A 25,443-nucleotide genomic window follows, 5' to 3' on the forward strand; every position below is an offset into this window, starting at 1 on the left:
CCTGTGCTGCTCAGCACTTCTGCTGTGAGTGAGGGGAAACGAAAGCACCGCAAGGTCATAGATGAGACTGTGAATGCGAGAGAGGGAGTGAGAGAGGGAGAGAGAGTGAAAGAGAGAGAGGGAGAGAGAGAGAGAGAGCTGGAGGCGTAGGTGCACCAGCCAGGGCCTTCTGTGAATCGTCCCTAGCCCCGAGCCACTCACCACTGCCTCTCAACAAGATGGATTCGGAGAACAACGACTCCGGTAGGGGTGCCTTTTGCAATTTGTGCCCATGCCTGCGGATGTGCCTGTGACGGTGCATGCATGTGTGTGTGTGTGGGGGGGGTTTGTGTGTGTGTGGGTGTATTTGTGTGCATGCGTGTGTGGGTATGAGTGTGTGTGTGTGTGTGTGTGTGTGTGAGAGAGAGAGGGCGGAAGGAGAGCATGATGGAGTGGGAGCAGGTGAGGCAAGCCCTCCTTTGTTTACATGACTCTGTATTAGGCTGTGCAATCGCTATGAATGCCCCCATTGATCTGGCTGCTTACTAAACATGCCAGCCAGCCCCTTTGTAGCCCCCAACCCCAATCCGTCTTCCTGATTGGCTCTCCTTTGGACCACTGTTGTGACAGTTGTAAATGATTCGTCAGGGAACGTAGATTCAGTAATAAGATGGTTCACTCTGCCAAGTCAGTCACAGAAGACAAAGTTCTTCTGCTGTTTAGGGGTGTCAGGTGGCTGAGCGGTTAGGGAATCGGGCTAGTAATCAGAAGGTTGCCGGTTAGATTCTGGCTGTGCCAATGACGTTGTGTCCTTGGGCAAGGCACTTCACCCTAATTGCCTCGGGGGAAGTCGCTCTGGATAAGAGCGTCTGCTAAATGACTAAATGTAAAATGTAAATGTTTAAATTTTCCTGGTGAATTAATCTGATGTTTCCCCCTCTGTGTTTTCTAGATACTGCATTTTCTACCCAGACCAAAAATATGATTAATTATCATGAGGTTATCAAAATAAATGAATGGGTTCTAATGGGTATTACTGGAGAAAAAATAAGATATGCATCAAAACCATTAAGCAGTTTTTGTAGAACCATGATGTCATATTTGTTTTGGGTGCGGTGTGTGAGTCATTGAGGTACTTAGCTGCCCTGGTGTTTTAGACTGCAGATGTGTGATTGGCTGTTGGGTTACTGCAGATGTGTGATTGGCTGTTGGGTTACTGCAGATGTGTGATTGGCTGTTGGGTTACTGCAGATGTGTGATTGGCTGTTGGGTTACTGCAGATGTGTGATTGGCTGTTGGGTTACTGCATAAAACTTCTCTGAAGCGTGAGGTCGTCCTCTTGTCTTTCATGCTCAATTTCCCCTCCTGCCCCCCTCTAACACATGCGCCTGGCTCGTACACGCGCACACACACACGTGCGCACACACACAGTCTCTCTCTCTCTGTCTCTGTCTCTGTCTCTCTGTCTCTGTCTCTGTCTCTCTCTCTCTCTCTCTCTCTCTCTCTCTCTCTCCTTCCTCTCTCTCTCTCTCTCTCTCTCTCTCCTTTCTCTCTCTCTCTCTCTCTCTCTCTCTCCTTTCTCTCTCTCTCTCTCTCTCTCTCTCTCTCTCTCTCTCTCTCTCCTTCCTCTCTCTCTCTCTCTCTCTCCATATCTCCCTCTCTCCATATCTCCCTCTCTCCATATATCTCTCTCTGTCCTTCTCTCTCTATACCCCACATGTGAAAGCACAGTGACCACTGCAGCCAGCCAGGCAGAGCTGAGTGGATGAAGACCCTCCTGTCGCTCTACCACCCGCCCGTCTCGGTCAACAGCATAACTCGTACAGCTGCATCAAACCTTCAGCCCTACTAATAAACCAGACAGATGAGCTGAAGTGTGCCTTCCCCACCATCCCAGCAAAATCTTTATGAGAGCATAAATGACCGGGGATTTTAATCTCTTTCGCTTTAATTATGAATATTTGAAATCGTAGTCTGGTGGGGGAAAGATGGCTGGCGGTTGAGAATCAATAAGGACCGACGGCGCTGTGGTGGAGCCAGAGAAGCACTCTGTTATGAAGCCTTGTGTTTAGGACCCGCCGACATGCTGAGTGATTGGTTTGCATAACTCATTGCACGTGGTGACAAAGGAGCTGCCATGGTGTTGATTATGGAGGCTGATGGAAAAATCTGACGGATTAAAAGGTTTTGGGCTTTTAGCTCCGCCCCCGTATCACTGCCCAATAATGTGATTGGTTAGGCCTCATCTTCACCCAGACGTGTCCGCTGGGTCACACCGCGCATAGATGCAGCGTAACGACTTAAGGGAAGTTACACCAGTACTGTCCGATCTTTGTTGTTCATATGCTCTGCATTTAGATAAAAGTGTCTGGATAAAAATTTATAAAATGTCAAAATGTAACCTTATATGTAGTTTAAAAAAGGATTGAGAAGACAGCTATTGTTAATGAAGAAGGTAGGGAATGGGAGGAAAAGTTTCCTTTGCGGTCCTGCGGAGGTGTGCGTTAGCTCGAGAGGTGTGCGCTAGCTCGGGAGGTGTGCTCTAGCTCGAGAGGTGTGCGCTAACTCGGGAGGTGTGCGCTAGCTCGAGAGGTGTGCGCTAGCTCGAGAGGTGTGCGCTAACTCGGGAGGTGTGCGCTAGCTCGAGAGGTGTGCGCTAACTCGAGAGGTGTGCGCTAGCTCGAGAGAGGTGTGCGCCAGCTCGAGAGAGGTGCGGCCTTGCCAAAGGTCCCAGCCCTTGGAAAACGTGTGGCAACTCCAGTAGTCAACCGTAGGATTGATTAGTGAAAGACCCAAGTACTTTGACTAATGTAATTCAGTTGGCAAGGCTAGTGAATTTGATTACTGATATAGATTCATTTTGATTCAGTCACAGTGATTGCTCTCACTTTAGCAACACCAGAAACGAGACTTTCACTGTGGAACATGGGTACAGAGTCTCCAGACTTATGGTTCTGAAAATAAGCGATAACGATGATGATCCCATTATTCACGACCCTTTGAAGAGTCTAGAATTGCAGTGGCCATGTGTAAAGAAGCAAAAAACTTTTTTCTCTTCTTTTCACACACTGTTCTTTGTGGATTTGAGGACAGAACGTTTTGTAGTCCGTCAGACTATTAGATGGGTTTGATGTTGCCAGCAGGGGGCCAACCACTCATGGTCTCTCAGTTTCACCCTTGTTATGAACCCACATTAAACTGAAGGCCCAAAATGAAAGCCATCTTTACATTTACATTTAGTCATTTAGCAGACGCTCTTATCCAGAGCGACTTACAGTAAGTACAGGGACATTCCCCCGAGGAAAGTAGGGTGAAGTGCCCTGCCCAAGGACACAACGTCAGTTGGCATGACCGGGAATCGAACTGGCAACCTTCGGATTACTAGCCCGACTCCCTCACCGCTCAGCCAACTGACTCCCCGACTGACCATCTTTGATGGTGTATTGGTGTCATCGATGCTGCTATGGGGCTGACCCCATATGAAATAGTTTTTTTTTTTCACGGCAGAAACCTCTCTCGTGTCAATTACTTTGGGGTGTTCCACTTAAATTGTTTTGGCAGTACTCACTGCCTATAACTCGAAGCTTTTTGCTCAGATATGAAATTGTATTTCACTCTCGAAACATAAACAATATGCATTAAAAAAACGGATGCTTTGTCCCCCCTTGTTTCCTCGTCGGAAGCCATTTCTTAATGGTTTTACGTCTGAAGAATGGTTCCCTTGCTGAAAGGAAGTAAAATAGATTTCTAACCCCTCCCCTCAACCAAAGCACCCTCTGAGAGAACGTGAGTGAGCTGTGTGTCCAGGATCTAAAGCAAATCACTAGGCCTTGACATTTTAATATGGTCATCAGGGATAATGGGGTCTGGGAGGCACATAAAGCAGGAACATGGCTGCCTTGCTGAATGTCCATGATGGACTGTATATTTCCTTTTATGGTTTTCCTGTTTGAAATGTGACCCGTTTTAAAGTTGATGTTTATGTTTTGTTATTTAAGTTATGATGACAATTTCGGTTTGATCAATATTATGATCATCACTCACATAATGCCATAAAAACCGCTATTGTAATGCCTCCACCAAATGCAAATAATGGCATTCCAGTTAGAAGGCCGTTTGTTCTATTCAGTGTAATTATGTTGTTCTGAATAAAACATTGAGATAATGTATGACACTGATATTTATAGCAGTTGGTGAACCTCATGCTGACAGTTTGGGTGGAACATACAGTAACACCCAGAGCCTATCTGACGATTTCATTGACATCTTCTGGCTTGTTAAGGTGTTCCTTAAGGTGCGCTGTGCCTCTGTGCCTGAAACACCCACCGCTGTTTGAGTGAGCAACTCTAGGGCTATTCATTAGCTCGCTATCTCATCACACATGCACACTCGCCCTGAGTCGAATCAAACGTGCCCAGCACCCCTTCAACCTGCGATATGAGAAGAAATGTCATTATCACCAACCAGCTCTCCTCACAACTCCTCTGCCTAACCCTACCCCTGCTGATAATGAAAAGCTTTGGGTTTGGAAATTACCATTGCTTTGAACATTTGCATTCATTATGCTAGATTGGTTCAGTCCAACACCTATTTGACAGGAATTTGTATCTCAAGCCAGTGTCTGCAGATCTATGGTAGAATTGACACCTCCCAGACAATACCATGATGGAAATGTCATCCAAAGTAATTACGTAGTTACGTAGTATCAGTTATACATCAGTATTTTATTTTTCAGTGTGTGCGGGTGCCCCCAAACAATCACTGTTCATGCTTTCTGGATTATCCACCATGCATGTCAGTGTTTCCCATAGGTTTACTGCTTTGGGGGGGGGGGGTTATTAAAAAAATTAAATAACAATATACATACATACATACATACATAATGGTAGGGGAAACACTGCATGTATACACGTACCCTAATGAAGTTGTCTATGATTAATTGTAATATTGAGTTACCAAACATATGTAGGCCTGGTAAAACCTTTCAAAACTTGAAAGGTAATAGTAATATAGCCATAGTAAGTAGTACTGCCCCTGGTGACAACCTTCTCTTATATGAATCTCTAGTTTTGACAGGGACGGCAGAAGGAGTCATAGGTCTGCTGACACTTGTGACAAGGAGAATAGTCATATCTGTCAATTGTTTGTGATATTTGTTTTACAGGTAGACACAAACGAAATGTGGATTACGAACTTGATAGGTACTGTAGGTGCATCTACTGTCCTATCATCAACAGAAATTACCCATTTCCTTCTGGGGGCCAAAATAAGGACTACATGTCTTTATTTAAAGACATGTAGTTGATGGTAATGGGGTCAGGCAGGTAATTGTGTCTGTGTGTAGCGCTCCACAAGTACCCTGCTTCCGCTTAGTACAGGAGTTTGTCAGGGCCTGGTTTAGCTGCCTCTGTTGGGATCTGCTTGTTTAAACTTCCCAGTGGGCTGCGAGCGGCCACGCACCACCACTTGATCGATGCCCTTTCCTGGCTCTTTAGAGATTCATAGTCTGGAGGTGGAGCATGTGGGAGACAAAGAGAAAGGGAGAAAAGAGCGATATATTGGGCTCATTTGTCACCAGGCAGGCTTCCTCCCCTCCCTCTCCCCTCCCTCCTTCCCTCGCTCTGCTACCCGTGGTTGATCTCTCCCTAGCGGAGCTTGTAATTCCTTCCGAGATGGATGGGACTGCAGTGCAATCATTCCCCGCCGGCGTGATGGATATCCCGGGGTCAGCCTTTGGAGTTGTTTTGCATGGCTCTTTGCTTTAGCTACCCCTCTGTGCCACCTTGATGGAACAGCTGGGTAGGAGAATGGCTTCTCTTTAATGTGTTTGAAGTCTGAAGTGTTGTGGGGGCGAAGATGCCTGGTCGTTTTCCAGACTCGTCTTTTTTGTTTAACCCCTGTTGATAGTCCACCTTGATCCTAATTTGTACGTGGAAGGCGTTACTCTTTTTGTATTGGTGGATCCCTCCCTGTCCCCTCTCTTCTACTACCCTTTAAGCTACAAAATAAAAAACATCCAATCCTTCAATGAATTATCCCCCCCCCCCCCCCAAAATAAATAAATAAATAAAACAAACCCTTGTCTGTCTCTCAGAAAAGATGCTTAACCAAGTGTTGTTTTCTGTCCATAGGTCTGTTAATTTTGTCATTGGTTTTTACGGCTCTGGAGGCGTTCAGTAAGTGAGACGTTATGATCCGTGCACGTGTCCGTCACGGCCCGGTGACTTCAGTCGAGGAACCGGCACGTCCTTTCTCCTCTGTGTCGCTGTGTTCTTTCCATCTGGGAAACGTGACCCCGGGGAATTGCAGCGGAATCAGGTTACGTTCCCACATTGTCTGACTCCCATGAATATTTAAATTAGAGCACAGCGTGATCCCACGCCTACGAAGCTCTCCTTTAGAACTCCACATCGTCTCGTCTCGTTTGCGAAATGGCTGATGTTCCCCCCGTTCCCTCATAGATCTCCCAAGGTTAAATGTTTATAAACCAAGTGTCGCTGGGAAAAGAATCGTTCGAAATGAACGAATGACTCCCATTTTCCTGTGGAACCCCAGGAATAATGGCAATAGGCAAAAGGCTCTTGAATATTGTGTGTTTTTGCTCAGTAGCAAACACTATCAGAGGTTATAGAAGTTCATTTGTAGTTACTTGGTAGAGAGACAGAAAGGAGACAGGCAAGACAGATAAATCATTGTCTGGAGTTATGTGAGAATTTACTTTCTTCAAGAAGCTCCCCTTACCCTGTAAACACACACACTGACAGAACTACACACAAACAAGCAAACCAATCACCAGAGAGCAGGCATGGGGTTGGTACTGTAAAACCAGGATTAGGCCTATCTGATAGAAGCGGACGTTTCAATGGTATTCTGCATTCATATTCAAGGACACCTTGAGATTTTCAATGTCCAGGAACAGTTGTCACCAGTCAGATTCCCCCTGCAACAGAGCATTGAACTTGGCAAAAATTCCAGCAGAGGAAAAACTTAAGACAGATAAATTGAGATATCTGTCTGACTAAAATTATACCGGAGCGACGTGGACTCCAGATTTATGGGCCATCATCTATTTTTTGCGTGTGCCCTTCAAGGTTCACCAACAGGGGTGGCTGTAAAGAGGTCATCTCCAAGATGGATGAGAAATGTGTCATGTTTTATGCAGTCGCACCATCCTATCCCTGCGGGGATGATAAATCTGTTGTAGTTTTAGCTTCCCAGTTGGTGTGATGGCTTTGGATGCTCTGTACTCGATGCTATCTACGGTTTGATATATCAGTTCAATGTCATTCAAAAGATAAAGACGAATTATATCTTCATGTCAGTGAAAGTAAATAAAAGGCTGTTGATAGATAATGACAAAAAGAAACCAAAATATGTAGGATTGTTTAACGGACCAATAAGTTTATCTTTTATGAAACCTCTTGAACTTTCTACAATTAGACATATTTCTTCTAACCGTAGTTCTCTTTTACTTTTAATCTCTCAGGGAAAAACACGGCATTAACTAATTGTTTATCACCAGTTTTTTCCCTCTAAGTCAGAAAGACAGGATGTCGATGTCTGTTAGTTGTGGTCTATTTTGCGGCCGTACTTTGAGGCTTTTGTTAGAAAGCAGTTGTTTCCCGGTAGAGTGGTATTGTGGCCGGGGGATGAAAACACACAGGGACTTTCATCTGGTTGTTAAAGGCCAGGGAATTAATCAGAGAGGTGGAGGACATTCTTTAATCTTGTAGATTACGTGCTCATGGATGGTTTAGGTGTAGATTAAAACGCACACAGCACACACACAGCAGTGGTTGGGTGTAATGTACAGTTTGGTGGGTGGTTGTCAAGGCCCTCACCCTCTGTCCACAAAACGGCCACACTGTTACGAGTCACGTCCTCAGAAACGCCACACTATCATACATGTAGTTCAGAAATCTCATTCTCTTGTTCAAGATTCAAGTGGAGTCCTTTATAAGTTGGGGATGTACTATTTCTGTGTAATGTATTTTGTCAAATATATACAATTTGCAAACAACATGTAGCCTATGCAAGAGGACAAAGTAAAACAGCGAAAGGTGACAACTATATTTCATCTGTATGTCACTGTAGCTCAGGAAACTTTGTTGTGCTTTGTTATTGTCATTTAGCAGACGCTCTTATCCAGAGCAACTTACAGTAAGTACAGGGACATTCCCCCCAAGGCAAGTAGGGTGAAGTTCCTTGCCCAAGGATACAACGTCATTTTGGCACGGCCGGTAATAGAACCAACAACCTTTAATTAATAGCCCGACTCCCTAACCGATCAGCCATCTGACTCCCTAACTACCCCTTACTCGGACTAACCCGAGGACTTTGTCCAAGACCTGACCTGTTCTGTCACAGAACGTGTGCCTATTTAACAAATCCATTATACTAACCATTAAGACATGGAAGAGAACTGACAAAACTATACCACCACCACCACCACTATCAAGTTTAACATTAGAGGTCGGACTGAAACCTTACCCGCCTTTCTAGTTCTTTCTCTTTCTAGGTCTTTCTCTACCCCCCAAGTTGTATCACCTTATCCTCTCGATTGCTGTGCAGTGAGGTAGAGTAACCTGACCTGGGGCAGACACGGGCACAGATAACGAAGCAATACCGTCTCCCTTTCTCTCTGTCAGAATGGCTGATAATTACAGGTGTTGACAGACAGACGGTTTTGCTGGCGGCTCATTGGCGGAGCCTGCCCTCAGTCAGAGAAACCGACGTTCTAAAGTGCCGGGGGTGAGGAGGAGCTGGCGGAGAGCTGCTTGTGTAGGAGATGATCAGCATAAAAACTGTGGCGACTTGGGTGTTTCGAGAAAGTTCACTGGAAGACCTTAGGCGAAGGGAACGTTTTTTTCCCCCCAAAGGAAACTGTGTTCTTAGGGTTTACTCGTCTCCAAGGTGATTCTAGGTCTGTGGTATTTCCGTTAGAGAGGTGAAGAACTCACCCTCCCGTTCGGCTTTGTGGATGGATCTAACCTTCTGGAACCATCAGGAACCTCAATTTATTCAGGTTGCGACGCATCCCGTCTAGAAGGGCACGTCCTCGGGAGTTTATTCGGTTCTGCGAACGTGGGTCATCTGAGAGAACATCGTCTTTTCTTCGAGTCTTCTGTGGATCTGCCCGGAGTCTGATGGAGTCCTGTTGGGGGTCGTTCAGGAGGTCCGTCATGCGGAGGTACATACAGGTACCTCACACTGAGGCTGACGGGGCCTTCAACCACAGCAGAGGCTGGAACAGACCACCCGTCTGGAGGTTTGGTAGGTTTCAAACGAGCTGGTAGACCTTTTCTGATCACAGTGCAGCATGGTGGGGATGTGGGAAGGACTGGGAGGTGTCTGTGACTAAAGCAGACCTGTCGAGACCTGTGAAAATGTGAATGCTTGGTCATTTATTTTGAATTAATACACTCAGAGAAAACCTAAGTGTCTGTTTTTGAACTTCACGAAGATCTGTGACTTGAACAATGATCAGATTTTATGAGATGTTATCATTGTATTGCTGATTAGTTTTAGGTGTGTAACTCATGTATAACTCATTTACGTAAACATCTCAGCCAATAACCAATATTTTAATTGAATACCTATGTTTTGTATGATCGTTATGAATCAGGCTTCAAGTATGCACTTCTATGCAGCACCAAAGATGTATCTCCACATTAGTAGTCCCAACCTCAGATCCATGTTTAAATCCAAGGGTGATCTTCGGCACACTTACTTCAAGCTACGTGAGTGTGGAGGAAAAATCATATTTGAAATGCACTTGGCCTCTCTACACGTCTCGACACCTCCCCAAACCGATCACATCTAATCTGTTTCTACAACAACAGATCAGGCTGGAGAAGCTCAGTTAAAAGACACACGGGATGTTAAAAGGGACAAATTACACACTGTGTGTGTTGTCGATCGACCTAGTTGAAAGCGACTTGGTTTTTCTTTGTATGAAAGGATGTCTAAGGCGTATTTATGTTGATGTTCACATACTTTACGATACTGTTGGCTGTGGTCAAGATTTTCTCCTTTCATGTGAAGCTGATAAATCATGCAGCCCCCCCCCCCCCCCCCCCAGGGTGTGTTTGTGTTTAATCCTCCAGGGTTTCATAATAGCCTTGTACAGGCTTCCATAGCTTGCTGTGTTCACATGCAATGTTTCAGTCAGCCAAACAGAAACACCCAAATGTCATCTTTGGTGCAGGCACCATTTCACAAACCCAGGACAGGTCTAGGGCTGTCATGACCGGGCTTGCCCTGAAAACAAAATGTGGGCCGACACCTAAAGGGGGAAATGTGAGTTTCTTGGCAGGTAGTTTGACAAAGGGAAAGTTTGCCACACTCTTACTTTCTTGTCTCCGTGTGGCACCGTCTACAGAGGAAGATGCTTACGCCTGGTTGGAAATAGTCTAAGACCTCAAATTGATTTAGCCTCATTAATTCTAAGAATTTCATGCGTCTGGAGATTCACCCTAAAACGTGCCTGTTAATTAGCGGCCAATCTCTCTCACAGGACCAGTGTGTCTAAATAGGACATGTTTGCTCATTTCCTGTGGTGAACAGATTGCTCCAAAATATTTAGTAGAGTAAGCCTACCCTACGGCCTCACATTAACCCTTCCACAGTAGGTGGAAGGAACCAGCTCAAACCACTGTCGCAAGCTGTGTCCTTAGTCGTGACTGCAGTACAGAGCATATCTTCACACGACTCCAAAGTCATGCTCTCCTGGTGGTCGTTTGCCTCGCTAGCAAGACAACCAGCGTGGTGACATTCATTAATCGCATTGTTGATTTTGTCGAGCCCGTACATCAGGTGCAGGAGCTCATTGTTATGACACCTGTCTTGATTTATTGGCTGCAGCCCTACCTGGCAAACCTTAATTCATTTCCCCCCCCTTAGTGCTTCTGGAGGTGTGACTGTATAATGAGGGTGAAAGTGAGCTCCTGTCGGCGTATCTCCCTGATCTCCGCGTCTCGGCCCCCCCTCTGACGGGGGTGTTGTCCTTGGACGTTCTCTCCCAAACAACAGAACATCTCTGTCACAGTCTGGTGCCCGGTCAGCCCAGTGTGTTGGGGTACCTTCTGCAGAGATTGATTGTGTTGTTTGTTTACTAGAATTTATAGGGTCCCTCCTGGTCATAGATCTTCAAATCCATGGCGGTCCACTAATCGTCGGGCCTCTTATCTGTTAATACTGCTCAGTTGTGAATGTACTGTATCGTAGGTCGTGATTTGAGAAGTATCCTTTTTGAACCTTTGACTGGCTCTCTTCCTAGGAATGAATCCAGCCGTATTGTTGTGCGATCAGCACACGTTGCCATTTGCACAGTGTTGATAATGTAGCTGAAGTTTGCTTTGTGTAAAAAGGAACATGATGCCATGGAGAGGACTCTGCCATTCTTTGTGCTTGTGTTTCAGTCATCTCCCTTTGAACTGTTATCTAATTAATAGGCCATTGATGAACTCTTGAACACATAACCTGCTCCTGGCCTAGTTCTGTTTAGAGTTCTCTAAATCCTAACATCTAACGTTGAACCTTGTTCACTAGTGCTTGATACATGCTGGGAAAATGAAAGGAAAAAGGACCTTTAATTGGCAGTCAGGGCACATTAACATGAAGTACTATACAACCACAAATTGCACTGATACAGTATGGTAGTAAAATACCTTTACATGCAAAAATGAATTTACAGTTCGACATTTAGTGTTTGAAAGTCATCGCTGTCCACTTCCCTACGAACATTTCTGTAAGAAACCAAGTCCTCTCTCCCCCCCCCCCCTCCCCCGTTTGGTGCCCACCCCTTTGGACCCCTAGTGGTGTAAGTGTGTGTGTGTGTGTGTGTGTGTGTGTGTGTGTGTGCGTGCGTGGCTGCACATGTTTTGTGTGTTTGTGTGTGTGTGCTTGCCTGTGTGTAATGAAGTGAGATCTTTTATCTAATGATTTCACCCACCCCAGCCCCCGATTAAATCTATCCAATCAGCACGCGTTTCCACAGCGAGCTTCTGCACATGCTCAGTGTGTGCATCAGGTCTAATCAAATTTCAGTGAGATCATCTGTGTGCTGTTTGTACTGGGTATGAATGTGCCATCCGGTGTGGTACGCTGCATGTTTGACTGTCACCTGAAAAAATCTGAATTCATATGGATTCCAATATCTGTAGTGTTTGACTAAGAATGAAGGAGGATTTTTTGCATTTTTCAGTAGTAGAGATCCATTGTAGGACGACGATCAGTTCTGTGGAGTTGTTTTGCTTTGTTCTTTAGACTTTTGCAGTGAAGAAAAGGCTATCCTACTTTATCATGTGTTAATGCCCCAAAGATCACCCTAACTCACATATGGCTATTGAGAGTGTGTTGCTGTACATCCTCTAAGTAGGCCTAGTATTGATTTGATTTATATATATTTATGAAGAGAAATGTAAAATATGGCAGCGCAGTCATTGCGTCCTTAAATCAATATTGAACTATCGGTTTGCTACAGATTTGAAATATGAACAGGAGCTTTTAAAGAATATAGAAAGAAAACCATGTGGCATTTTATCGTTATGGTCATAAATATATCCAACCAATCTAGAGGTGGATTAATGTTAAGGTAAATGGAAAGTGAGGTGTCTTGTGAATGCATCAGCCAGATTACTTGAAATTAGGAGTGCTACTAACATCACCCTGAGATTGATATTTGAAGAAGAAAAAAAACAAAACGTCTAAATTACCACTTAATGTCACATTAAAGTATCAGCTGTCAAAGACCTCTTATCCTACATTTGTAGACTACAATTGACTTGTCACTCAAACTCTTGAATTATCTGTCAGTAAAGAAAAACTCCCTTGTCAACCTTGCAAGCTACACAGGAAAATGCATTTTATATAGCAGTAGGCTACAGCTAGTTATTCATACCCACCACACTAATTTGTTTAGTATTCAGTAAATGATACTGTAAACTGGATTAGTGATTATTGTCCAATTGGAAATCTCTTGCCAGACAATTCTGAGGATGGCACAGGTTTAGAGTTGACATCAATTAACCCTCTCAAACCCACAGTTGCTAAGCAGCCTCACAAACATCTCCACTAGTTAGTTGTCTGATATTCTCATTGCAAAATAGGATTGTGTTTGCCCTCTGCATACCCTTGTAAGCAGACATGGTTGCTAGCTGGTTCCCAAAAATAGAAATCCTTTGTTCTGGTTTTACCATCGAAGTTCCTCATTGTGAATCAAATTGTCATTGTCAACAAACATGTCTGAGCTTCCAGTAACATGCCTTTTTGAGGAACCAAGCTGTTCCCTTAATACCCAGCATGCTTCGTTATTCCGCCAAAAGCCATCGATGTTGAAGCTCACTCATCGAATCCTCGTGAACAATAATGAAATCCATTAAGCCTGGCTGATTACTCTAATGCACATTCACAGGCTCGCTGTATTTCTCCATGTCTCGGTGTTCCAGGTAATTGTCGGAGGCGTAATGAACGTCTTAAAGCGGCGACGTGGTAAAGGTTGCCGCCGACCGGCTTTTGATACGAGCGTTAATGAAGTTTATTAATCTCCGGACGCCCCCGAGGCACCTGTCCAGCGCCTGTGTGCTGGGAAAATAACTTGTAAAGGTGTTAAAGGTGACCTCTCTGTACCTGCTGTGTGCTCACGCAACAGGAAGAGCCTTCGGGGCTTGACTCTGAAGGGGCAGCTGGGAAATGGTGTCCTTGGCCTTCGCTGAAGTTCATTTATGAATCCACTAAATGGTCGTTTGTCAAACGGCGTGTTGGTGACCGTGATGATGGATAGCAGCAGATTTTGCTTTCTTGTATATATTTTTATTCTGCAGAGTTGAAATTGGGGTGAGAGTTATCTGAACTTAGATTCATGTTTCATGGCTGCTTCTGCCTGAGTTGGAGGATGCATCCACTATAATGTATTGCAATCCATACAGTGCATAACCTGTATCCATGCATCATGTGTTCAGTTCGCACAGCCAAAAGCGTGAACTGGGCTATAGGGAGTCGGCACATTTTGCTAGCGCTAAAGATCTGTCTCCATATTGATCTCTGGTTGGCAGACAGACTGGTACTCTGACCTTTGATGTCGTCCGCAGCTTGCTGAGATCCATACATAACAACGCCTGCTTCTGACGTGTCACAGAGAGACACAAAGCTTCAGATATGGTCTGGAATGTGAAATGAACGCACAGAGAAACACACACACACACACACACACACACATATGTGCATACACAAACGGGCACACAAACAAAACACACGTTTACACGTTTAGACGGAGAATAGACGAGTCCGTCTCCTGTTTTTTTAATTGGGCCCTCCTTAGCCCGCCACTCTGAGTCAGTACACAACATTGATTGATGAACTAATGGCGATAATACTAATTTGTGTGGATCAATACTTGTTGACCTTCCTAAGCTTGTTCCAGTCTGGAGCAATGATTAACGCAAGATTAGAGCCCAACACATGGGGAAGTCATTCAAACCCAAATCTGGTTAACGTTACAATACGAATCATAGAAGTGTGTCAGTTTAGGGAAGCTTGGCTTTCTGTAATTACTGTAGTGTTCATCAATGTGTGTGTTTTTTGTTTCAGGTGTGTGTGGTTGCTGTGGTCCTCTGAGGCCCAGGTACAAACGTCTTGTGGACAACATTTTCCCAGAGGACCCCAAAGTGAGTAGGACTACTTTAAACAACCGTGTCTCAGGCTTTGCAAGAATTAAAACCGAACAAGCTCTTTCCTACCAAACTTTGGTTATTTATTCAAACATTTTAGACTCTAAAATCATAATTGGAGACATTCTAGAACTGTCCGAGTTCTGAAGTTACCGTCTGGAGGCTCCTAAATCTACTTGGCCTACTGCATTGTTATAAACAAGTTATATTAGGTTTTGGTCATGCTGTAAACAAACTCGACTTAACATGTTGACGAGAATTGCATTCAAACCAACATGTCCGGCGTCTGTGAACAATGGTATCTTGAGCTTTCAATTTAATTCGACGCTAATTATTTCCTTGTTCCGCTTGCAAGTTCTCAACAGTTTACCCTAGGACAACACAAGGTGGTTATCAAAGCGTGACGGTGGTTCTAACCAACAATAATGAAGACATGATGTCAGCCATCTTTGTCCTGTCAGCTTCCCTGATGATGCGTACGCCGACATCAACGCTGTACCCTTTATCCTCATTAAATCAGTTTATCTCCACACTGACCTACAGCCTGAAACGGGAACACCCTAACATACTGTACAAGCATGTTCGTCACCCTCATCACACAACAGGCCATTTGCGAACACATGCGGAGGCCCCAACCCATGAGGAACGGTTTAGTGCCGAGATAACAAGGTGTTTTTCAATTAGCTGTCACCTCCAGCTCCACGCGTTGGTTAGCATGACGGAGGAGGAGAAGACTGGATGCTGTGTGTCTAGTCTGTGAGCTCTTTTCATGCTTTTGAGACCCGCTGACTACGGCTACGATGAAAAACAACCTCGCAACGATGCTAAGTAATTGAATTTCCTTAATACGGCACGTGAGAACTGTAGTCTGAGAGGAAGTGTACCTGATTCAATGCGACGTCGCTAACCTGGTAATGTCACGGTATTAGCTTTGACGTTATTAATTAAAAGGCGAAAGGAGCACTTAAACGCTGAATTCACAAGGGAGTCTCACTCCTGCGTTCTTTGCCCATCTCTCAATCTCACGAACCTCTGGTGTAAGCAAACAGGCGGGCAGGGAAATGGAAACACTCGAACGGTCGAGACCTTGTCAGATTAATCATCGGTGGAGAAAAGCTTCAGGTGATGATTGCACTCTGAGGACTGCTCCGCTGCCCCCCCCCTCACCACCCCCCCCCCCCCCTTCTCACATCCCTTGTCACTTGAAATGATATAACTTAAAATGATTATTAAACACATACACACGTCTCTCCGTCACTTTTCCACGTGACGTTTTATTCATTTAGCGAGCATCTTTTGTTCAGAGGGACGTTGGAATGATGCTGAAAGTACAGCGGAAGATCAATGCTCAGATTACGCATGCTAGTTGTTGTATGGTGGACGAGAAAACGATACTGCAGTGCAATAGTAAGATCTCACATCCTCACCTGCAGGCTTACTTATGTCTCGATTACAGTTGTGCATCGTACACTGCCACAAAATGCTATTTCACACGAGCAACATGGAACACCTGTGGGCGTAGTCAGGATGACACCAGCAGTAACCGCAAACTGTGCTGACTGCTCATTATGAGATTTTCTGTTTTTGTGTTCCCCATCTTTACCCACTAGTCAGAAACAAATTCGGTTGTATATGTCAGTATGGGAAAGGCAGACATTTACTCAGTTTCGAAAAGGAGTAAACTTGAACTCACTGCGGATAGTCCATTCCAAGTACTTGCAAATGCAATTCACTACACACATCTTTATCCAGGACAGATTGTACCTACTGCATAATGAAAAAACAACAACATTGTTGACTGTTTTCTTATCCTGTACCCTGTTCATTTAAATCTGGAAACCTCTCTCTTTGTGGGGAGATTAACTTCAGAATTCTAATGAGTTCCCCCCTCTGGGTTGAATCTGGAAGCTGAACTCTTATAGGATGAGGAGAGGGGACACATGCCTGCAATTTCCCAGAACGCCCTGGGAGTTCACAAGTTTAATGATGCCTTACACGCGCATTACAGTGTGTGTGTGAGGGGGTTAAATATGATGGCTTCAACCTCACAGTCTTGATCGACTCGGCTTTAGTTATTGATAGGACAGTTGGAGAGAGAAAGGAAACCACAAAGAGAGAGAGAGGGAAGAACGTGCAGGAACATTAGCTAGCGTTTACGTAATTTAAATATGTTTAGCGTAACTCAGTGGTTCCCAACCCTGGTCCTCAGGGACCCCCTGTTCTGCATGTTTTAGATGTTTCCCTGCTCCAACACACCTGATTCAAATCGTTATCCAGCTTCGCAGAAGCCTGCTTATGACCATTAATTTGAATCGGGTGTCTTGGAGCAGGGAAGCATGCAGGACAAGGGGTCCCTGAGGGCCAGGGTCGGGAACCACTGGCGTAACTGACCACTCACATATTTGGAATTATCCACACACTATGACTCCGTTTGGAATCCCATTCCAATCCGTCTGGAAGAAATCCGACACGATGACATAACTGGATCAGTATCTGCTGCGAATAGGAGTCTACGTCCTGCTTGTCAACCATCAAACCACATTCAAATCGGCGATACAGAGCGAGACCTTCTTTATTAAATCAAATATGTCCACAAACGTGTATCACGTTTGTAAGGATGAGAAGTCTGTCCAGGAAGGCCGGAAAGAGGCACGACAATTATAAAAAGGATTGACTCGGTTTTATTAGCTCGATGTCGGATCATGCCACCAATCCACAACAGAGTGGCTAGCATGAGTGAAGACTCTCTCTTACAAGAGTGCTTAATCAGAATCAGAATCAGAATGGGATTTATTCGCCATGAAAGTTTGCACAGACAAGGAATTTGCTTTGGCAGGAAGGTGCATACAATAAACATATACCTAAAATTTAAATATGTGGACTATCTATACTAAGGGTCCATAAACTAGCAGTACTAAGTGGGATTAGAATAGAATTAAATATACAATAAAATAAATATAAAATATAATAAAATATAAGTTGCCGATAAAATATAAGTTGCCGGTATAAATACAGTATCTGGACATGGTAAACATAGAATGTACAGAATCGTTTCCTTAACGTGTCTCAGTGGTCAGTACACTGATACACTAGAACGTACAACAGGTGAAGTGGTCGTTAATCATGTAAGCTCCTATTTGTTCCTGTTTTGCTCCTTACTGTCTCCTCACTGTGTAGGCCCGAGTGCTCTATTCTGCTCAGCGAGGGGCCTAGCTGTATGACCTCTTGACCTCACAGAGACTCAAACTTCATGTACACAGAAAATCTGCACAACAATGTTGAAACGGATGATGTTTTGACCTTCCGCGTGTGTGTGTGTCTCCCGTCAGGACGGCCTGGTCAAATCGGACATGGAGAAGCTCACCTTCTACGCCGTGTCGGCCCCCGAGAAGCTGGACCGCATCGGGGCCTACCTGGCCGAGAGGCTCAGCCGAGATGTGGTCCGCCATCGCTACGGGTGAGTGTCCTCCCGTACCCTCACCTCCCGTCCCCTCACCCCACCTCCCGTACCCTCACCTCCTGTACCCTCACCTCCCGTCCCCTCACCTCACCTCCCGTACCCTCACCTCCCATACCCTCACCTCCCGTCCCCTCACCTCACCTCCCGTCCCCTCACCTCCCGTCCCCTCACCTCCCGTCCCCTCACCTCCCGTCCCCTCACCTCCCGTGCCCTCACCTCCCGTGCCCTCACCTCCCATACCCTCACCTCCCGTCCCCTCACCTCCCGTGCCCTCACCTCCCGTACCCTCACCTCCCATACCCTCATCTCCCGTCACCTCACCTCCCATACCCTCACCTCCCATACCCTCATCTCCCGTCACCTCACCTCCCGTACCCTCACCTCCCATACCCTCATCTCCCGTCACCTCACCTCCCGTACCCTCACCTCCCGTACCCTCACCTCCCATACCCTCACCTCCCGTCCCCTCACCTCCCGTGCCCTCACCAACCGTGACATTGAGTCAGGCTGCCTTTGCCTCACCAACCCAGACAACATAGCACCACCGGTTCCCGCTTTCTTGAGTATTGAAACTGGACCGCTACCGTTAAAGTTAGAAAAAAACACGCCAATAATAAGATATCTATATATAAGATGCTTTGACATTGGCAAATAAACCACATGTGAATTATGCATTATGTATAAATCTATAAATATAAATGATGCTGTGGTCCGTTTCTGAATGCTAATGTAAAGTCTGATCCTTCAGTATAGGATACTGGAAGGTGGAAAAGCTCCAATTCGATTTGCACATGTTCATGTATGGAATATCAAAGCTCAGTTTCTAACCACCCTCAGTAATGTATACCGTCATTAACATATGTTTGTACGGTTCAGCCCGACCTCTTGCATACATACGGTACCCCACGCACCTCAACAATCTTTTGATACTCGTACATGTTGTATACTTTAATACACTTACACTTGTTGTTGTGCAAGATCTGCTTGTGAAAGAGTCTTTAGCATCTGATCCCATTTACCTACTAGGGGATTGGGGTGGTGTGGGTGGGTGGGTCTTGGTGTGGGGGTGGTGTAGGGTGGGGGTGTTCAGTATTAAGTCTACCATTATTCCTTTTTGTTCTTCCTAAGCCTTGTATCTGCTTGCATGATTTAATGGCAATGAAAATGCCTTCTGGAAAGTAATTAAAATTGATTGCGAGCCAAAAATAGCCCCGTCCCATGGGGAATGCGTATAAGAGTGACAGCCCTGAATCAATACTGCGATTATCATGACAGAAATTGCGTTTAATTGGGTACGATTTTTCACTCCCCCCCACCCCCTCTCTCCCCCGATCCTAAAGCGAGCAGAGCCGAATGACACCACTTTTCTAAGCTGTGCCTTGAGCTCGTACCAAACGACTTGGCCTAGCCCGCCGTGTTTCCTCCGCCCGTGGAGAGGCCAGCTCCGTTTGGTGGAAACGGCTTCAAATCTGACGGTTGCGGGGTGTGTAGCGCCAGGCTGTCTCACTGTTTATCGAGAGCAACTGATGAAATAAATCCTGAATAATTGTATCTTGGTGACTGAAGGAAAAAGCCCCGCTGCTTTCAGACAGCACAGAACGCACCAAAATAACCCGCAGTCGATGTTGCCTTAAAACGTGCTTCGCTGCCTCACAGACTCTGGGCTGCTCTGGTTGTGTTTAAACGTATTATATAACGTCCAGCTCTAGCTTTAGAAATAACATGAGGACAAGCCAGAGCACAAAATGCTATGCAAACGGCCCTTTCAGATCGTAGACAGAAACTCTAAACACCTGCTATGTCTTAACACGTTCTCTGAAAAAAACAACAAACATTAATAGACGTTAATATTCCCAAAATAAATTGTTACTTTTGCACAGTATTTGGTAGCATTCTGAGCATCACAATGACCCTTTCAGCTGTGACACTGAACTGTGTCCTTTACATTTAGTCATTTAGCAGACGCTCTTATCCAGAGAGACTTACAGTAAGTACAGGGACATTCCCCCGAGGCAAGTAGGGTGAAGTGCCTTGCCCAAGGACACAACTTAATTTTACACGGCCGGGAATCGAACAGGCAACCTTCTGATTAATAGCCCGATTCCCTAACCACTCAGCCACCTGACCCTATTTGGTTTTGTTTGTTGCGTTCCCAGCTACGTGGTAATCGCCATGGAGGCCCTGGACCAGCTGCTGATGGCCTGCCACTCCCAGAGCATCAAGCCCTTCGTGGAGAGCTTCCTCCACATGGTGGCCAAGCTGCTGGAGTCCAGAGAGCCGGACCTCCAGGTCCTGGGGACTAACTCGGTGAGTGGCACGAACCACTCCGGGTCCAGCTGGGCTGTGGGGATGGAAGGATGGCGGCGTTGACGAAGCCATCCCTGCCCACAACTGACATGGTCCACCTGAATATGCACACACCGCACACATGTGAATGAAGACGGCGCACTGCACACGCACACACTCAACCTCCTGAGAGGGAGAGAGATTGGTAGAGAGGGAAGTTTGAATTTATGAAATGTATGTGACTGGGGGAGAAGGATAAGACACTTTGAGAGAGAAGAGGTAAAGATGGAAAGGGAGAGAGCTTGAAGGAGAAACTCTTTTCTCAAGGTCACTCTGCTCCTTGGCTGGGGGAATTATAAAAGCGAGGCCTCTCATATGTGCCCCATAGCTAGCTGACAAAACAGTGTTTGAAAATGGACGAGTATACGATAGATTATACACACTGTAGGGATCGTATACTGCCTAGAGTGCTTATTAAAGTTAAATGCTTCTGACATTCCCGCACTTAAAAGCGCCTCACTGTGTGTGCTAGTTTGTATCACCAACGCATTCGCTAATTAATGTTAGCCTTTCAAGCTGGACCAATACAGTTGGTCCTCTCCTCTCGCTATTCTTAGTTTGTTTTCGGTGTCGATGCTGCCTGTTCATTTGATGTAGGAAAGCAGACGGTGTTTGAGATGTGAGAGTCCATGCATTATTTATATGATGCATTTGAAGAGGAGGGAAGGAGGGAGTGGGTAGTGTAGGCTACAGTGTTTAGGTGCGTTCCGTGTTAATTAAATGTTCCTTATGGAGCCTGCTACAGTGCCAAACACACATCCATCTTCATTTAGATTCATTTTTCACATCTTACCCAGCAGCCTATGATTTGACAACGGGCAACTGTTGTTTTCAGTTTCGGTTTGAAATTGCTTCAAAGCAATGACTAGCCTACCACATATTTGTGGATGTTTTTCTGTCTGTATACAGTATATAGTTTTGTCCTTTGAAGGAAATGCTGAAATTAATTGGGCTACGTTGTGGGATATATGTACAGTATGGTAGTCTTCATACTAACAGGGAGTAAATGTTGATTCCATTATTTTAATTTCCATACATGTCTGGGACTAGTAGCTATGCAACATCTGACCATCTTACTGGAGCAGGAAGTTGCTGACTGATCATTTTTAGCAAAATCAAAATTGAGCGGAAGTACGTAGGAGGGCAGAGCCAGGCTAGAGTAGTGCATGTTTGCGATGATAATTTATGCTCTTTAAAATACATTTTGAATACTTTAAAACAGACGACTCGAGACACGGAAGAAGAAGCCTTTATTCGTCATGCGTTTGATCACACAGACGTGTGCAGGGAGGCGCGACACCAACACACACACACACCAACACACGCACACACGCACGCACACACACCAACACACACACCACACACCAACACACACACACACCAACACACGCAAAACTAAAACGTGAAAACTCCAGACTGAGAGATAAAAGGACTTCCCCCCAGTCTGTCTATACAGTTGCAATGTCTGAAGGCGCACATGGCTTCCTTCAGACACGTAGAGCCCATTCATCAGAGCTGACTCTCAGGGGAGAGTGCTGGCTGCCTTAGACATAGCGCCACGGGGCCTGTCTGTCATGTACGTTGCGTGTCTTGTCATGGATACCAGTAGAGATGGAGGACCCCAGGGCGCCGGCTGCTAGTTTTCCAGTCCTTCCTTCACTCTTCCGCCTGGTAAGTTCGCAGTGGTTGCTTGCCCCTGCTGTCGAATAGAGATTCACCAGTTCAGCTTTCCCACCCTTAAATACCGGATCGCGGTGAATACTGAGGAGCGAAAACACACAACCTTGAACGCGCACAGCTCACTTCCTGTTGGCCGGTGGTAGATTGAGTATGTTGCAGGGTTCGGTTGTTGCTTGTTGGTTTTTCCGTCCCACAGTGTTATTCCAGCGCCAGTCTTGTTCACAGAGAGGCTGGTCTGTCCCAGACGAAGCATGTCCACAGATATCGCTCTGTTTGCAGGATAGAAAGCTCTGTGTTTCCATCGAGAGTGGGAAGCAGGCCTTGTTCGAAATCAATGAACTGGAAGGCTTTTTTTTGTTTTTTTGTTTTTGTTTTAGTGATTCCAGTAGAACTGGGTGATATAGCTGAAAAATGTGACCCAATAAAATGTTTTATTTCAGTCGATGGTAGAGACCAGGACAGTGAGAGATGGAGGAGATGAGTCCAGGTTCCCCTCATTCATCACGTTTGGTCATCGAGGGGTTTGCCATGTTACCTTGCCATCAGCTACCGGTCCACACACACACACACTCACACGTAACTCGCAAGCCGGCCTATTATGTCCAAGTGGGGTTGGATAAAAAATTGGGCTAAATTACCAGGTAGCAGCAGGCTTTTAGCGGTTGAGTCGATGAGGGCTGAATGAAAATCAGTTGGGGAGGGGGGGCCCTTGGCAAACGACAGGATTATAAAGGGTAGGTCAAGTGGCGTATTGTACAGGAGTACAGGGATTTCTGGAGACGAGAAGGGGGAAGTCAGTGTTGTGTGTGTGTGTGTGTGTGTGTGTGTGTGTGTGTGTCGGAGTGCGGGGGAGCACTCCCAAGAGCTGATGATGAGTTTCAATTGGGTGAAGTTGAGGTCGAAGCTTGAATGATTCACCGCAGGAAGACCAGGCGGTCACAATGGCTGCTGATGATCGTCTTCATTAGTCTTCAGGCTGCGCTCACCTTCGTCAGTAGGTGGATGCTCTCCTCCCAATGATGATTATGATTAGCACCAGCTAGTAATTATTCCCAGGCATATTGGCACTGTCATTTGGTTCCAACTGTCATTTTGTTCAAATGTATTGTAGCAAACCTTCCCTAGCTACACGAGCCTTTGTCCAGGGTTGACAGAGGAGCCTGAGGCTAATTCATACCGTTTTGTCTGTGGTCCATTAGGTTCATCAGGTTATCATTCGTCACTCTGCAGAGCTTGCAGATAAGAGGTAAGAGAGTCGTTGAAAACACGTTGAAACTCTTTTGTCGCTTTCTCCCTCAGTTCGTCAAGTTCGCAAACATCGAGGAGGACACGCCGTCCTATCACCGCCGCTACGACTTCTTCGTGTCGCAGTTCAGCGCCATGTGCCACTCCACACACGAGGACCAGGAGGTCAGGACGAGGTGAGCGACCAGGTGCATGTTTGTAGTGACCTCGGGTGAGGCCAGCCGGACCTCAGGTGAGGTGAGTCTTCTTCCGGACCTCAGGAGAGGCCGGACCTCAGGAGAGGCCGGACCTCAGGAGAGGCCGGACCTCAGGTGAGGCCGGACCTCAGGTGAGGCCGGACCTCAGGAGAGGCCGGACCTCAGGAGAGGCCGGACCTCAGGAGAGGCCGGACCTCAGGTGAGGCCGGACCTCAGGAGAGGCCGGACCTCAGGAGAGGTGGGAGGTGCCTGGGAGATGATTATTGTGGGGAAAGCTATCTTACTGTTTAACCATAATGGTATCACAGACTCTACATTTTAATAGGCGATACAATTCACTGTAGAACCCTAACTACTCGTAATCAGTCTGTAAACCATAGAATGTTAGACATTGTTGACACATCTAATTGGATTGAAAGTGAGACATCTCAGAGACTGGAGACAACTGAGTTTAAGTGTGTGAGTAGAAGGAAGAATGACGTCAGGACAGCTAATGAACATGATCTTCTCAGGGAATCTTCCCCCCCCCCCAGTGGTTTGTGAAGCTGAAGTAGCATGTTAGCTGTCGTAGCGCTCTCGTTAGCAGTAGAGCGAGAGAAGGAGCCTTCATTGTTGAGCTTGTGTAATCAGCGTCTAATCAGTTGTGTTTAGTATTTCGATCTGTTGCGGAAATACGCAGATGCAACAAAGATACTGTTTTGATGAACCCATTCAGCTTTTTTTATATCGCAGTCATGAAGATTATCTGTAGGGGTTTTCACACGATGAAGAGTGGAATCATCATTCTTGATTCTCTCAACCTCGTCTTGCCTCTCCTCCTCTCCTCCCACCTCATCTGCTGTCCGTCTAACCATTTAAACAAACACCTCACATTGTTTCTTCTACTTAGTGAAATGTTGTGCAAACAAAGCATCCTAAAATCAATACATTGATTTGGACCAGACGGGCCCTACTTTAACCTCATAGATGCTCCCATTATGTGTCTGCAATGTTTACAACACAGTTTTGCAAACACAATTTTACGTTCGCAAATCATTTGTATACGACAATCATGTTAAAAGATTTGCAAATGGTTGATACTGTAGTGTGCACCCTTTTTAAAGGATAGTGTGCATGTGTTAGTTCTGAACCCACCCACTTCCAGCTTTCTATCATCTACAGCCAGACTCCCACCTGTCAAGTAGTTGATCCCACCAAGCAATGTGGCTACTCCACAACCAGCTCCTGCCATCCCTACTGGGACTTCAGTCCACTCATGGCTATGGATACACTGTAGCATGTGATTCGTATTTCCTACCCATCTCTCCGTTTTCCCATCTCTCGCTTCACCCCAGGGAGACTGTGTGGTCTCTCGTCCCAGCAGGAATACAATTCTGCTCAGTTCATTGAGTTGAAAGAAAATGGTTGAGATGGATGGTGTGTGGGGGGAGTGTGTGTGCGGACTGTGTTTGAGGGGTGTGTGTGTGTGTGTTTGAGGGGAAGTGTGTGTGTGTGGGGGGGGGAGTGTGTGTAGAATCTGATTCAGATGAAGAAAAGCAATATTAATCTTGTGGACCATCATAGAGATTCTGAGTTAATTATACGATTACTCACTCTCTGTGTCACCTGGGTCTGATGTGTACACAGAGTTTTGCTCTCTATTAAGATCACCAAACTACTTATCCCCATATATGTAATCGTAATAGCTCTTTTAACAGGGCATCCGTGGAAGTCAATGATAATATCTAATCTTTAGATAAGATTCTTGATTTTAACCTTTGTGCTGCCTTCGGGTCACATGACCCAAAGGTTCACAACGAACCATCGTTGTTTACCCAATTTTACCCAATACAAAAACAAATAAATAGCATTTTCTTTTAACCGTCGC

General features: G+C 45.6%; 1 protein-coding gene across 2 annotated transcripts in view; it reads left to right on the top strand.

Annotated features, from left to right (window-relative positions):
- efr3a (EFR3 homolog A (S. cerevisiae)) overlaps positions 1-25,443 on the top strand; it is a 71,111-nt gene that overhangs the window by 4,331 nt on the left and 41,337 nt on the right. Inside the window, exons 1-5 of one of the 2 annotated variants that reach the window (XM_067252605.1) lie at positions 9,126-9,252; positions 14,569-14,645; positions 17,978-18,105; positions 20,265-20,415; positions 23,434-23,555. In XM_067252605.1, coding sequence (XP_067108706.1) covers positions 9,126-9,252; positions 14,569-14,645; positions 17,978-18,105; positions 20,265-20,415; positions 23,434-23,555 — 605 coding nt within the window. Of the gene's footprint in view, positions 1-9,125; positions 9,253-14,568; positions 14,646-17,977; positions 18,106-20,264; positions 20,416-23,433; positions 23,556-25,443 lie in introns of those variants that run through there. The other variant, XM_067252606.1, reaches the window with a different exon arrangement.

Source organism: Osmerus mordax, chromosome 16 (assembly GCF_038355195.1).
Source record: "Osmerus mordax isolate fOsmMor3 chromosome 16, fOsmMor3.pri, whole genome shotgun sequence".
Classification (NCBI taxonomy): Eukaryota; Metazoa; Chordata; class Actinopteri; order Osmeriformes; family Osmeridae; genus Osmerus; species Osmerus mordax.